The 15,279-nt window shown below is 50.7% G+C and overlaps 6 protein-coding genes across 6 annotated transcripts; 2 read left to right on the top strand and 4 right to left on the bottom strand.

Annotated features, from left to right (window-relative positions):
* Positions 1-2,191: 2,191 nt before the first annotated feature.
* NECHADRAFT_84233 (uncharacterized protein) lies at positions 2,192-2,959 on the bottom strand (the record flags this gene model as incomplete). Its single annotated transcript, XM_003048383.1, has 3 exons — positions 2,192-2,346; positions 2,390-2,865; positions 2,916-2,959. The coding sequence occupies 3 exons, from the start codon at positions 2,957-2,959 to the stop codon at positions 2,192-2,194; spliced, it is 675 nt and encodes a 224-aa protein (XP_003048429.1).
* Positions 2,960-3,462: 503 nt separating this feature from the next.
* On the bottom strand, positions 3,463-5,121 carry NECHADRAFT_84232 (uncharacterized protein; the record flags this gene model as incomplete). The annotated part of the gene is made up of 6 exons (XM_003048382.1): positions 3,463-3,885; positions 3,954-4,042; positions 4,078-4,365; positions 4,421-4,612; positions 4,669-4,930; positions 4,978-5,121. 6 exons carry the CDS (start codon positions 5,119-5,121, stop codon positions 3,463-3,465), a joined length of 1,398 nt encoding a protein of 465 aa, XP_003048428.1.
* Positions 5,122-6,086: 965 nt separating this feature from the next.
* On the top strand, positions 6,087-7,853 carry NECHADRAFT_47437 (uncharacterized protein; the record flags this gene model as incomplete). Its single annotated transcript, XM_003048566.1, has 1 exon — positions 6,087-7,853. One exon carries the CDS (start codon positions 6,087-6,089, stop codon positions 7,851-7,853), a length of 1,767 nt encoding a protein of 588 aa, XP_003048612.1.
* Positions 7,854-7,989: 136 nt separating this feature from the next.
* Positions 7,990-9,536, bottom strand: NECHADRAFT_84230 (uncharacterized protein; the record flags this gene model as incomplete). The annotated part of the gene is made up of 4 exons (XM_003048381.1): positions 7,990-8,644; positions 8,770-9,106; positions 9,403-9,456; positions 9,503-9,536. 4 exons carry the CDS (start codon positions 9,534-9,536, stop codon positions 7,990-7,992), a joined length of 1,080 nt encoding a protein of 359 aa, XP_003048427.1.
* A 530-nt stretch (positions 9,537-10,066) lies between these two features.
* NECHADRAFT_84229 (uncharacterized protein) lies at positions 10,067-10,993 on the top strand (the record flags this gene model as incomplete). The annotated part of the gene is made up of 1 exon (XM_003048565.1): positions 10,067-10,993. The coding sequence occupies one exon, from the start codon at positions 10,067-10,069 to the stop codon at positions 10,991-10,993; it is 927 nt and encodes a 308-aa protein (XP_003048611.1).
* A 737-nt stretch (positions 10,994-11,730) lies between these two features.
* On the bottom strand, positions 11,731-15,110 carry NECHADRAFT_47395 (uncharacterized protein; the record flags this gene model as incomplete). Its single annotated transcript, XM_003048380.1, has 6 exons — positions 11,731-12,288; positions 12,343-12,561; positions 12,606-13,712; positions 13,769-14,199; positions 14,252-14,855; positions 14,952-15,110. 6 exons carry the CDS (start codon positions 15,108-15,110, stop codon positions 11,731-11,733), a joined length of 3,078 nt encoding a protein of 1,025 aa, XP_003048426.1.
* Positions 15,111-15,279: the final 169 nt, after the last annotated feature.

The following is a 15,279-nucleotide window of genomic DNA, read 5'->3' as shown; positions in this document are numbered from 1 at the left end:
CTCATTCATCTCTGTGCAACGAGGCTTTTCGGGTTGCCTCTTACCCGGCTGCGTTGCCTTGTTTCATGAATCACTGGCTGTAGCCAGGTCTTCGCTTAATACCATGGTCGAGACCGCATCTGACACCCAGAGCCAAGACAACTCCGCCTCGACCTCTTTTGAATTCCGAGACTGCCGGATCGGCGTAATTCTTGCCGTATTCACAGCCTACTTTCTCAAAAAGAGACAGATACGAGGTCGCCTTGTCTCACCACGCAGCTGCTCAAGGTTCCGCAGCAATGGCCGTTGGTAGGGCCTTTGTCAAATGGTTGAAGCTATCCTTGAGTGGTATAGCGTATTCAGAGCTGTATATACGTGATTTCAAGGCTTGTCAAGGAATGCTTGCGTACGATTATTGGTTACACAAAGTAGTCATGCTGAACATACAAGCAGGCAGGAATTGTCAAGAACTATGACGGAGACCGCCATGATGATTTCCCGCATGTTTTTATCTCCAAATTGGCCATCATTCATACCTGAACAGCAGGTCTGACTAAGATTCAGTGATCATGAGGCGATTCAGGTACTTAACCTCGTATTTGAACATCAATCAAGCCACTTGTCCCTTGTACCTGCATATGTCAGGGCACTCCCGCATCGGTGCTTTGAAGCCAGGCCAGATCGAGGCTGTCTCAGCCGCAGCGGAAAGACAGCTCGTTTGCACGGCGAAAACAGAGTTGACTAGACCTCGGCAATAAGCCCGTCTTCATGACCGATCCACGAGGCGGCTCTCTCGGTTCAAGGAGCCAATGGATAAGCAAACGTGAAAAGAAAAGTTGGCCAAGGCGCGGTGGAATCTCACGCCATCCGCGCCACGACGCGAAATCGATCAAGGCGGCCGACAGGGCCTGAGATAGAGTTCTGCCACACGCTTGGCTTTATGTGCGGGTGAAGAGGAATCGGGAACGGGAAAGAAGGTTTAGGCTAGGGCCTTGTCCCTGAGACAAGCTATTGATACGCATGTGCCTGAGTGGTCAAGCAAGTGAAGGGCTCAACTCAATCTTGAGGACGTCAGCCCTCATGCTCTCTGGTTGGCACCGATGTGTTTTAATTCCCCCAGTCCAGGTTTGAGGGCAAGTACTGGCGCCCGATGTCAGCATCGTGTCGGTGGTGGCCTTCCAATAGCCGGTGGTAGTCCCATGATAGAATTACAAATGATGTCAGCGTTTCCAGTGACCGAGCTCCCGAAGAAACAGTCACAGAAGGAATGCTTGTATGCCATTTTGGAAATTGTAGCCCTTGGCAATCGAATGGGAGAATCTGTATTGGAAGGGGTCAAGAACGGCATTTGATCCGTGATGGTGTAGGGTAGTTGGATATTCCGAACTGATCAACGAAGGTAGGGAAAACAGCTGTTTGTCACTGGAAATTCAGTTAAATAGGGAGTTAGGTCCAGGAGTTTTACATGATATCTCATATGCAGTGAGGGGTATCTCGGAATGACTACTTAGAAACGGGAATCCAACCTTGAATGAGGGTGGTATTGTTAATGACAACGGAAGCTTTCAGGACACTTCAAACTGAGAGGTCCTTAAAACTGCGAATCTTGTGGGCATGATAACTTTGACTCAGCCGTTTATAGTAATGATGAGATAAGATTATTAATGACCCATACTTCAAGTCACAATATCACATTTGATATCGTCGTGAGGTCGAGGCATCACCACAGCTCAGGCGCTTGATGTCCAACTGCGACACTTTCTCTCAACCAATCAGAGCCACGCCCGGTTAGCTCAATCGGTAGAGCGTGAGACTCTTAGATACCCTCTGGGTGATGAGTACGCGATCTCAAGGTTGCGGGTTCGACCCCCGCATCGGGCTTTTCCTATACAATGATTGAGAACTTTGCTCTGGTTTCTTTTTGCTTGTCCATTTTTTTAAAACTTTTTTTCTAACCGCGAAGGGAGGTTCTTGTTTATTTTTCGTTGGTCCGTACTATCACCTGCTCTTCACTTTAAGAGCACCTCTTAGCAAGCAGCGAAGCACCTCTTCGGCCTTCTCTCTGCTCGAAGTTCTCGGATCTCGTTATTACTCTGCCCTGGAAACATTCATTAGACTTAATAAAGGACCGACTACGCCAAGAAGCGGCTGCCCTAACTCCTCGTTGCGCCCCCATAACCCCCATAAAGCAGAACCATGCCTTGTATCTGATTCACGCCCCCAGCCTAACAGCATCCTCCGAGACCTTGGGAACCAGCAAGGTCGGACCGAAATCCTGCTCCAAACCTGTATCGATGTTCACGCCAAGCCGTTTCTTGTCCACTTCCTCCCCCAAAGCCAACTGATACGAACGATGTTCTTGTAAAACTGCTGTTAGCGAGAATTCCTTAACCGTTCGATGGACTCATACCGCAAACACTGAATCTTGGACCCTGCACCAAGAAAGCGACGAGGCCACGATGAGTAACGAGGAAAATGTTCTTGTATTTGCCAGATGAAGCAAGGGCACTCAGACGCCGCCGAATTCTTTCAGCTCGAGCTGTCGCCCTTTCAGGACTGTGCGCTGAGTAGTCCCATTGCCTGCGACATGCCGAAAAGTCGAGATGAGGAAACTTGGCGGCGAGCTCTTCTCGTGATATTCCTTTGTTGCAGATTGCGTCGTGCGCTTCACGCAGCTCAGGCCAAACTTGAACCTCGACCTTCTTACCCCCAGAAGAGTCGTTGAAGAGGTGACCAAACACGATATTCATAGTCTGAATGGTTCTAGTCATGGGAGAGACCAGGATGAGGTCGGGCTTCACGGTCAAGGCTCGTCGCACCGCTTTAGCCTGTTCGCATCCAACCTCTGTCAAAGGAGGATCTCGGTACGGGTAGCCTCTCTGGACACTGTATCAATCAGCTCTCACGCTTGGTTATAGCTGAAAACTGCAACATACTTGTGACGGCCCTGCCCATGGCGCAGGATGTGAATCGTCGCCATCGCCTTGGTCGTGATGGTCTAGGCAGAAATGAACGCGGCGGCGGCCGAAGGTGTGCAACCTTTGTCTGACGCTCTCCAAGAACTGACACGTGACGGCGCCGCTTCTGTACTACATATAAACCTTCCAGGTTAGTCAGAAATGGCGCCTTCTTGAGATGGAATTCGCGATTAAAATGCAGCGCATAATTCAACATCAATTTCGAGGGTCATCTGAATCAGTAACATTGGCAGAAACCCTTCACCAAAATGACCTTGGCCCCTGCATTGCAGATCCTGGCAACGCAGAATACTTCCCAAGACTATCTTGAACCCAATCTTAGACCGAAAACGTCAATACTATTTGAACCAATGTTGCGATGCTCCTCCTGGTCTAAAGACTCAAGAATAGGCAAAGCTAATAAGAATGAGATAGAGAAAAGTAGACTGTGCGTTGGAGTTGGCTAGCAAGGCGCTATCTCCTTGAGGTGCATGGACCGCTCGACAATAATCTCAAAAGCTTGTGCTTAGCTCGAGTTCGAGTTGTCCGCACAAGACCAAGCAGCAGATCCTCCTTTGACATGATACGAGTCAATGATGCCCTGAATCGCGCCGTACGTGCCTGCGATCATGAGAAAGGTGCCTGAGACAATAACAAACACACTCCAGCCCACCATGAGACACCATCGAATAGTAGGGTTCTGCTTGCCCTTACTCCAATTATCATAGAGCCACATGCAACCCATCGGCTGGAACGAAAGTAGGGTACCGAAGAGGGCACCAGCCAGAGACACCATGCCACCAAAAACGGGGATGGCGCTGGCAAGAATATAGGCGATGAGACTAATGCCTACAGTACAGCCGAGCCATGAAGCCCAGTGAATGGCTGAGTTGGATGCAAGGTGCTTGGTGCCTCGAAGCGTGCGAACAAAGATGTACTTCGACGAGACCTGGTACGATCTGATAGTTAGCCAACAGCTCGACAGGAGAGTTTCACTTCACTCGATGCATGACTTACGTGTGTAAGAAGACCACCGCTAACAAGCAGACCGGGTAAAGCGATACCGTAAGCGACCTTCTTGATAACCGGCCCTGCGGAACCAAGGGCTGGAGAGGCGATGTACGATCCGCAATAGTAGTACACAACAACAGCCACCACCACATAAACAATGGTGACACCACATAAACAATGGTGACGAGAGTCTGGCAGACCATCAAGGCACGTGTGTACTTCCGTGGATCCTTCATCTCGGCGATGATGGGGAAAAAAGCACCGGTGCCGGCGTAGGCGAAGACTATAGCTGCAATAGCCGACACGGCTTCCAAAAAGGTGGGATCGCCGATGAGCTTATAATCTGACTCCCACACAACGTCGGTTGGGGCATCAGGGGGCTGACCCTGAACACTGACGCTGATGGTGACGATCAAAACTACGGGAAATATGAGAAAAGGATGATAATCGGGGATTCAGGATTCAAGACCTACCGCCAGTGATGATACTAAAAACACCAGTGATGGCGACCCATGTAATATTGCCAAGCGTACGGAGGCTGGCGCAAGCGAGGACGAGGACAAAGGCGACGGCGACAAAGACGGCCGTGCAGGCACCATGATTCGACAAGGCATTGAATCCGATGGAAAGACTGAGCATGGCCGAACCGGCAGTCATGACATATTCTGCATCATTGTCATCAACGAAACGTTCATGAAGGCACTCAAGAAGGGGGACATACGGCCCATGAAAGCGGCTGCGAAAAGCTCCTTGCCGATACGACCGAACATGAGTTGTCCAACATCATCGACACCGTATACGTCAGGATGATTCCGCTTAAACACGCCAACCATGTAGTCGGACCAGGTGGTAATGCCGGCAATGACACAGAGGATGATCACTCCGGGAATCAAACCCAACGTGTCGAGCACCGAAGGGAGAGACAAGACACCCAGACCGATCTGCGTCTTCATCATCAAACCAACTGTGCCTATCCAACCGACCTGTTCTTTGTCAGACAACCAATAACACAGTCATAGAATGTGCGCACATTTCGGTAATTTGGGCCCTCATCAGTGATTTCGCCAAACACCGCATCGTGTTGGACGTTGTTGCTTACGTTGCCAAATTCATGGTCAACGGGCATCGAGGGTTTCTCCTTGGTTGCATTTATCTCGTCTGGAACAAACGTCATGATGGCTGGTTTCTAAGTGTGGTGATGTGGAATGAAAGGGACTGAGGGGAGAAGAAGGCAAGACATCTTATACTTTTATACTACTCTGCTTAGATCATACGCACCCTCGTAGCTTTATCTAGAATGGAGAAGCCTTCCCCGTTAGTTGATGGCGAGACATACCCTCTGGCCGCCGCTTATCGCTTATACACGATCGTCATGACCACTTCTCCGCAAGACAAGAGTTAACCCACTGGCCCCATCAAACAAACGATAAGAGGTCCAGTATCACCCGATGTTAAGCGTAATCGATTACTGATAGGGGTCTGAGAAAGGGATATAACCAAAAGGAGGTGGCTGATTTGTCATTGAGGTGGTTCGTTCCGGGACTTTATCACGGATTGAGTCGGCATTAATCAAAACAACAGGGATTTCTTCCCCGGATTTCCCGTAATTCTTACTCTTACACCATGCTGGGGCCAACAGATGGACCACGCCATGTTCGGGGCACGATAAGGAGTGACGGAATTGCCTGCTTATTTAGGCTCACGTGGATGGTTGGGGATAGTTGGTCCGCTAGGGGCGGAACTACCTTGCGGATTCGAATGCCAGGGTTAAGCAATACGGAATTTACAACCCAAATATCTCTCTATTAACCACAAGAAGGCTTGTTTCACACTTTGAGTATGTGACTACCACTTACGGCCTTCCATTGAACCGGGACACGGCTCCGATGCGTCTGATCAGCCCCTAATGAGCTTGCACAGAATCTTCTCTCCTTGGAAAGTGAGTAATAACCATCTCAACATCAACTCGGGTAGAGCATCCGGGCGTACATGCACTACTGTCGTATGGTATCGCAAGAGGCCCCTTGGTGATCTACCTATTTCAATACCATCACTGCTGTGTTCTTCTTCTCAGCCTCCCATCACAACACACAGACTTGCCACTCGTGCTTCCTTCGTTTCCCATACCATCCAACGGTCATGCGATCAGAAACCGTCCCTCTCCGCCGTCTACAAGCTTTTTTGGACGAAAGCACCGTTCGGCCACACGTCGGCCGCTTCCTGGTGCCTGGAACAGCTGATGCAGATGTCGTCTTCTCCGATACGCCCATCAGCTTTATGATGGGTGTCAACGCCGAGACGGGTGTTGTAATGGACGAGCATCATCACCTCCGTGGAGTGTCTCTACAGGGAAAGGCATTTGCGTTGCGCAAGGGGCGCGGATCTTGTGCCTCGAGCGCAGTGATTCTAGAGCTGCTTTACATAGGAAAGGCCCCGAGTGCGCTGATATTTCGCGAGATGGATCCTATACTTCTTTTAGGTATCTTGCTAGCGGGAGCTCTCTACTCCAAATCCATCCCCGTCGTTCAGATCGATGACGATGTTGCATGGGAAAAACTATCCAAGGCTAAGTCTTGCAAAATCACATCCAAGGGTCTGATGATCGGCGATGAGCTGATGTCACTCGATCGGCCATACTCTCAGAGTGTCAAGACGAGTCCCGAGGATGATTGCATGCTACGGGGCGAGGGCTACGACCTAGCCACACAGATGGCTATGGAGTTGATAGTTGAGTTTGCGTCAATCCAGGGCGCAAAGGATCTAACCAACGTCTCCCAAGTCCATATCGATGCCTGTTGTCACGTGGGCCAGACCAGCCTCCTAGTTCCGCAGCGCCTTCTCGAGCTCGGAGGCCATGTCCGCGTGCCAGCCACCTGCAACTCCCTCGACGTCGACCGACAAAGATGGAGGGCCCTAGGCACCGACCCCGACATCTCCCAGTTTGCTTCCAAGATTGGCGATGCGTACCTGGCCATGGGCGCCACCATGAGCTTCACCTGCGCCCCGTATCTACTCGACAGCAAGCCGCAGCAGGGCGACCAGATCGCTTGGGGAGAATCCAACGCCGTCGCATTCGCCAATAGCGTGCTCGGTGCTCGCACGCAGAAATATCCCGACTACCTCGACGTTTTGATCGCCCTCACAGGACGGGCTCCAGTCATGGGTTGCCACCTAGACGAGGGCCGCCGACCCACCATGTCCTTTCACATTAACACGGATGAGCTCTCTGGCTTCGACGATTCGCTATTTCCTCTTCTCGGCTACCACATAGGATCTTTGGTGGGCGGAGACATCCCCATCATCTCTGGCCTCGAGAGCAGCAATCCTGGTGTCCCAGACTTGAAGGCATTCAGTGCCGGGTTCGCTACAACGTCGTCAGCGGCCATGTTTCATATCCGAGGCGTGACACCAGAGGCAGAGACAGTGGTTGTACCAAAGGGAATTCCTAAGATGACTATAAGAAGGAGAGAGCTGGCCAAGACTTGGCTACAGCTCCAATCAGCCAAAAACGACACCATCGACATCATCGCATTAGGAAACCCCCATTTCGCACTCGAAGAGTTCCCTCGCTTGATCCATCTCATCAAGAACAAGACCAAATCTCCCAACGTGGCCGTGGTCATCACCACAAGCCGCTTCGTCTACGAAAAGGCCGAGGAGGCCGGTTACCTAGACGTGGTGGTCAAGTTCGGGGCGCAATTCATCACCGACACGTGTTGGTGTATGCTGAAAGAGCCCATCATCCCTCCCAACGCGCAGAACATCATGACCATCTCGGCTAAGTACGCTCATTATGGGCCGGGAGTGTCGGGAAGGGGTGTCGCTTTTGGCAGCTTGGCTGATGCGGTAGAGGCTGCTTGCTCTGGGACGCGTCCAGTCGCTCCTGCGTGGCTATTTGGGCTGTGAGAGGCAGATGCTTAGATAGAAACGAACAAAGATAGTATTATTGCAGGACTGGCCACTGGCCTCTGTCTCGACCCACGCATGGCCATGCCGGTGAGCCGCTTCCCGATGCAACACGTCTCTTCCAGACCTCCATCATTCATTGGCACAGAATAGTCTCGAGTGCAACCTTAGCTCCTGCATCGTAGATCCGATCAACCCACAGAACACTTTCTAAGACACTCTTCGCCTGAGTCCAGTCTACAACGCCAAGTATCGACGCTGTCTTTGCAAGGGCTGTACGATGCCATTCTTGGTCGAACGACTCAAAGATGGACAACCCTGAGATGAACAAGGCCCAAAATACAAACTGCGCATGCTCCGGAGGTGGAGGATACTGCTGGGCCTGTAGCGAGAGACTAAACCTCTCCGACAGGTATCGCATATTTCTGCCGATACCAGGTATTTGAAAGAGAAGACCCTTGATGTACGCTAGCATTGACAGCCTCATGAGTTCTGCTAGTGACGTGCTGTCATACTCGAGGTGCAGTAAACGATTCGGAACAGAAGTGCTTAACGTTAGGAAGAGGTCTGGCTTTATCTCGAGCCCAGATTGGACGCGATTCGCTATTTTGGAGTAGCACTTCAAATCAGCCCAGATAGTGAGCAGTTTTGGATCAAGTGGTGGATGAATCTCCTCGAGTTCCTTGTACCATGCCGTACACCCTGAAGGGGCGATTTGCGGGTCCCAGGAGATTTCTTTGGGGAACAACCGCGGCTCACGGTTGGTTCCCATGGCGAGGGCGAGGTCTAGTCTGCCATAAGTTAGTTTGGAAGAACAAAGAGTTGATCAGGCATGGCTTGCCGTTGGGCCTTGTGTTGTACAAGGCTTCCGCGTTGAAGAGACTCCACTCCTCCTCGCAGCTCGAATATCCGGTACAGCCCATTCATGTGCTTCTCGACAGTCTGTAAATCTCCAAACACAGCAGCGGCTGACGCTAGCATTGCCACGATCGCGATGGTGGGCATGGCTACTGCGCCATGTCTGTCATTGAGGCTTTGCTGCAGATGACAAAGAGTCTTCCCAAGGTGAAACTGCGCAATTTTGCCACAGTGTTTCCCCAGAGAAAGGTCCTGAAATGCTTGGGCAGTGAACAGTATTGAATGAATTGTGGCTCGATGGGTGTGGATGTCAGACAGGTCAAAGACCTGAGTTTCAGTCTCGTTGACGAGCTTCATGTCGACAGCATAGATACAGGGTTTTGCAGTGGTAAAAGCTGTCTAGTGTTAGAGCTTTTTCATGTAGGTAATGTGAGGAAAGGGGAGTTTTTGCCTTGATGCATGAGATCTAGCATGTAAGGCTTCATCTCAAACCCATATCGGTCCAAGGCAAGCTCTGATGCAATCTTTCGGGGGATATGGATCCGATCTTGGTCTGGAACCGCCCGTCGGCAGCGCCCGCTATCAGAAGCCTCAGCGGGTTCTAGCTGAGACTGGGATTCTGCCCTCGCACGTCTATCGGCGCGCGTATTTCTTCCACGCATCACATGGCTCCTAATGTGTCTGCGCGTACGTGGATCCGGCTTGTCGAGAGAAGTGCTGATGATCCACGGACCGGGGTTTGGGACTGGAACAAGGGTCAGCTTCGCTGCTTCTGAGGGTTTGATACCGACCTGCTTGTGCTTCAAGCTTGGTATTACCAAGCATTTTGCATGGAACGAGTCTCCGGGGATGTTAGATTTGCCGTCTTACTGTTTTCCAAAAAGAGTTTACTCCAACGTCCTGGCGTCACTGGTTTTATAGCGACAGCACCAGCGTCAGCTCTGATCCGCGCCAAGACCGTACTGATTACTATGATAGGAAATGATCGTCGCTTGCCACATGCAACCCGGAAATTTTGGACACAAATAAGCAGCTGGGCTTCTGCAATAATTGGTGCGCTACTTGATGATCAATCTTGTCAACCGCTCTCCGGCTTTATACCCTGTTGTCTGTCTGTCCGCGCTGCCGCTGATCCAGCACAAAAATGGCAAATTGTAAGAAGCTGAAATCGAGGCCATGGTGAACTTGGACTGCAAGACCAGATTACAAACATGAAGGTTTTAAAACGAAAGAGAGCCCAGGTGAGGCGACTACTCTAGCATTATAAGAACGAGTTGCTCCTCGACTGCAATGTTTGTTCGCTGCCTCCCTAGTGTATCTATCAAGTCAACTCTCGTTTCTCTAGCCCTGTCACAATGATTTTCACTAGTAGCTCCATATCATTCAGCCCGGAAAAGGACATCCCATCACTCAACGGAAAAGTCATCCTAATTACAGGAGGCAACACTGGCCTTGGGAAGCAAGCCGTTGTCGAATTTGCTCGTCACAAACCTCTCCAGATCTGGCTCGCTGCCCGCAACCTCCAGAAAGCTGAAGCTGCGGTCGCCGAGATCAAGCAGCAAGTTCCAGATGCCCCAATCAAGCTCCTAGAGCTAGATCTTGCCAGTTTCGACTCTATCCGCCAGGCGGCACGTTCCTTTCTCGAGGAATCAGAGCGCCTTGATATACTCATGCTCAATGCTGGCATCATGGCAGTTCCGCCTGCACTCACCAAGGACGGCTATGAGATTCAGTTCGGCACCAACCACATGGGGCACGCATACCTTACGAAGCTCCTACTGCCAGTCTTGGAGAAGACGTCTCAAGCAGAGACAGAGGCGAAGCCCCGAGTTGTCTGTCTCGCGTCTCATGGTCATGTCTACCTATGCAAGGGTGGCTTCGACTTTAGCACGCTTCGCACGACGGGCGAGTCCACGGGACCACTTCAATGCTACTACCAGAGCAAACTGGCAAATATGCTCTGGGTTCGACAACTTGCCAAGCGATACCCTCAACTCACCGTGTCTGCCATCGACCCTGGCCTTGTGCAGACCGAACTGGCGGTAAAGGCAACAGGCATCAACTGGGTCCTCAGGACGATCATCAAGACGATGCTATTGACGCCTGTTGAGAAGGGAGTCAAGAACCAACTCTGGGCGTCAGTTTCAAAGGGTGTGAAGAGTGGGGAGTACTATGAGCCCATTGGAAGAGAAGGTCTAGCAACTGATGATGGAAAGGATGATGAACTGGCTGCAAAGCTTTGGGCCTGGACTGAGAATGAGCTGGATAATCTGGGGATTTAAACTAGATATCTCTGTACTTGGCTTGATATTGCGAATACTGCTGGTCTTCTAGCTCAGTTATGATGAAAGGTTATGTCACCCCTCAAAGGGTATTGAACCGCCCGAACTGTTTGTACGAGAACCATTCCTTTACATCTTCAAAGGACTGCAGTTTCAACACAATTCCAAGAGTAATAATAAATCAGTCACGCTCGTAGGACGCTGTCGCTGCCGCTGAGTATAGGAACCGGCACCCTCTCCCTCATACCCCCGCGAATACTGCTGTCTCCCGAGTGTCCAACTGTCAGATCCCACAAGGGGGAAATCAAGAAACTACACACTCATTTCCGATTACCCACAGTTGATAGCAGTTGACCGCAACGCATCCATACACCTAGGCGCCGTCTCCCGCGACGCACGGGGACACCCAACCACCGTTGTTCATCAAAGGCGGCGCATGCATAAGATTATTGGGTTGTTGATGATGGCTTAACACTCATTTAATAAATTATTTTAAAATTTCTATTATTCATATCTCATTATGCATTACTCTAATCCTATCGTGATCTACCTTATTACACGGCAGATTCTCAAGAAGAAAACGCAGATAATCCAACGCAGATAACAGCAAATGCAATCGTATATCGCAACAGTAGCATACTCGTACAAACCCATAACAGAAAAACATGAAAAGTCTAACCTTTGTGCTTTGCAGCTATTCCAACCTCTAGTGTTTGTGCCCTATACCATTCCCTCGTCTAGTTCGTGGCAGGTGTAACCGCAGCTTCAGGATCATCATTCTTCTTGCCCTTCCTCGAAAAGACACCCTTGAATTTGGTCCATTGCACAAGCAAGAACCTGTAGACAAACGCGAAAGGTGTACCAACAAAGCCAGCAACGGCAGCAAACCATTCATCAGGGAAAAGTCGAATGAGAATAGCCCAGGGAAGACAAAACAAAGCAGTGATGACAGAAACACCCCATTGCGTAGCATCAAGTCCATCCGGGACAATCTGGAAAGCCCTGGAACCCTTGAAGATGATGATGACCTGTAAACCAATCATGAGGAGCGTGATGAGGACAAAGAATTGGTTGCGCTGGACGCCCTGGAAGATGTTGAACTTGTTGTCGAGACGGCGGTTGTTGAACATGTTGAAGATTTGCATCCAGACAAAGGTGTTAAAGATGACGGTGTCGAGTTCAGTCTTTTGCCTCTCGATGGAGGTGTCGTAGCCTAGGATTTTGTCGCCGGCAAAGTAGAGGACAAAGGTGACTGCGAGTTGATAGATGGCCTGGCCGATGATCATCTTCCACATCTGCACATTGCATGTTAGCATACTGGTAGGAGATATTTAGAGGCGTGGACTTACGGTGACGGTGATCAATGGCTTATCCTTGCCCTGAGGAGGACGGTCAAGAATCTCCTCAGTGGGAGGGTCAGTAGCCAGGGCCAAGGCTGCAAAGGTATCCATAATGAGGTTGACCCAGAGGAGCTGGACCGCCTTGAGGACAGACTCCATGTCGGGGTCATAGACGGCGGTGATAAAGGCCAAGAGAACAGCGGTGATGTTGACGGTGATTTGGAACTGCTGCTGTTAGTACATGTTACTTGGTCAGCATGTGGATGGCTTACCTGGAGGAACTTTTGGACGGCATCGTTAACAGCTCGTCCCCACTTAAGGGCAGTGATAATGGAAGTAAAGTTGTCATCCATGAGAATAATTGACGAAGCCTCCTTTGCAACTTCGGTACCAGAAATGCCCATGGAGAAACCAATATCAGCAGCCTTGAGTGCAGGGGCGTCATTGGTACCATCTCCAGTGACTGCAACGGTCTCACCAAGGTGCTTAAGTCTCATGACAAGAATCCTCTTGTCCTCAGGTGAGGATCGAGCAAGGACTTGAAGATTCGGCAAGATTCTATCCATCTCTTCCTCAGAGAGTCTTCGGAAGTCAGGGCCTTCAATTACCAATCCGTCGGTGTAGATACCACACTCCCTGGCAATGGCCTTGGCAGTCTCGGCGTTGTCACCGGTGACCATGCGGACGGTGACATTAGCACGTTGAGCCTTGCGCACTGCTTCAGGTACACCGGGACGGACTGGATCTTGAATGCCAACGACACCGAGGAAGACAAGCTCGCTGAGGACAGACGCAAAGTCGACGTGGTTGTTGTCAGTGACTTCGGCGGATGACGGGGGCCAGCTGGGATAATCCTTGTACACGAGACCGATTGTCCGAAGAGATCTCCTCGCGTAGACACCGATGGTATCGTTCAAGGTCTGACGATCTTCATCGGTGAGAGGCTCTTCTTCGAAGGTGTCAATGTCGGCCTTGGACGTGCAGTATGCAAGAAGCATCTCGGAAGCACCCTTGACGAGAAGACGGTAACCGCCAGACCGAAGCTTGATAACAGCGCCCATGCACTTCTTGCTCGAGTCAAAGGGTATCATCTGAACAATCTCCTCATTGGCACGAACTTGGGCCAGAGAATCAAGACCGAGATGTTCCTTTGCTAGGTCGAGAAGAGCAGTCTCTGTCTTGGATCCGAGGAAAACAGCTTGACCATTCTCTTGACCTTCAAAGGCAGTGGAGTTGATGGCGACGCTTTGGATGATGATGTCCTTGGCATCAGGCGTGAGCTTCTTTGCCCAGGCGGCAATTGGGGTGTCCTGCTTCTCTGTGTTGGAGAAGTTGGTGTCACCAAATGTACCCGCGACAACAGTCATTCTGTTGGTCGTCTATAATAATGGTTAGCATCAATCCGCATATCTATGAATCCTTGAGTACGACTTACCAGAGTACCCGTCTTGTCCGAACAGATAGCAGTCGCATTACCCATAGTCTCGCACGCCCTAAGAACCCTCACGAGGTTATTCTCCTTCAACATCTTTGTTGTAGCAAACGCAAGAGCAAGCGTAACAGCAAGAGGCAAGCCCTCGGGCACGGCAACGACAATGATGGTGACGGCAACAATGAGGATATCCATAAATGACGAAGCCTTGTCCGTCGCGGGACGGTCATCGCCGGGGAGATTGGCAACGAAGCGGAACAAGAGGACAAAGAAGAGAAGACCGGCTGCAGCACCGCCGAGGTATGCGATGGAGCTGGCGAGTTTGGAGAGCTTCTTCTGGAGAGGGGTTTCTTCGGTTTCGGTGCGGACAGACATCATGATCTTGCCGTAGCTACTGTTGACGCCGACCGAGGTGCAAAGGAATGTGCCCATACCTGCGTTCGCTGTTAGTAATATGTCAAATCAATCGTCGGTGCCAAAACATACCTTCGAGAACCTTGGAGCCAGAGATGATGAAAGGATCAAGACCCTTTGAATCGCGATCAGCTTCCAATACCTGCATAACAGCCGCACCTCCAGTCTTCTTGATAGCATCCGATTCTCCAGTTGCCGAAGACTCATCACACTTAAGGTCATGTCCATCAATAAAAACACCATCAACCGGCACAAGATCACCAGGTTCAAGATGTAGAATATCACCAACGAGCACATCGTGAACGTTGATCATAACCACCTTGCCCGACCTAGTAACCTTGACCTCTCTATCCTCCTTTTTAGCATTCAACTTGACAAAGGCTCTCTCCTTTTGCCAATCATTGCCAGCGCTAACAAAGGAAACCACAATGATGGCAATGCAGATGGCCACACCCTCGACCCAATCAACAGGAGTAGGATCACCCGGGTCATGCTCAACACCAAATGTTTCGTAAAGTCCCAATGCAAGAGAGATAACAGCCGCTGCGGTGAGGAGGATGAGAACCTTGTCGTTGTATGCGTTCCATAATAACCTCCAAAACGGCGTTGCTTTCTTTGCGGGGAGTACGTTGCGATTGTAAACTCGTATACGATCGCCAAAGGGCTCTTTCGTGGGCTCTTTTGCGGTTGTCGACGGGGATTGCTTCGTAGGCGTGGTTTCTGTGGTTGTTTGCCACCTGGTGGCCTCTCCAAAGGTAACGTTCTTCCCCACTGCCGTTTCCTCCGCACTTAATCCAGAGGTAAGATCCGTCTGCAGGCCAGTAACTATGCCCCTCAAGCCTCCTAGCGCGCGGAAGGCATTAAGAGACTTTGGGTTCAGCAGCTTGTTGAGTTGACCAGGCGAAAAGGCAAAGGGGCTGGGGTCGACCATAAAGTCATTTTCGGTTCCTGGATCCGGCCGTAGTGATACTTCAAATTGTTCTAGGTGCGATGTAGAACCACCAGAAGACGACGCTGTAGCAAATGGGTCGGACAGGCTCGACTGATCCCCTGAGCTTAACCGTGAACGTTGTGCGGTAAGAGCAGGGGTGGAAGGTGAG

This window comes from Fusarium vanettenii, assembly GCF_000151355.1.
Source record: "Fusarium vanettenii 77-13-4 chromosome 8 genomic scaffold NECHAsca_11_chr8_3_0, whole genome shotgun sequence".
NCBI lineage: Eukaryota > Fungi > Ascomycota > Sordariomycetes > Hypocreales > Nectriaceae > Fusarium > Fusarium vanettenii.
This window is presented reverse-complemented; position numbering and strand designations above follow the sequence as displayed.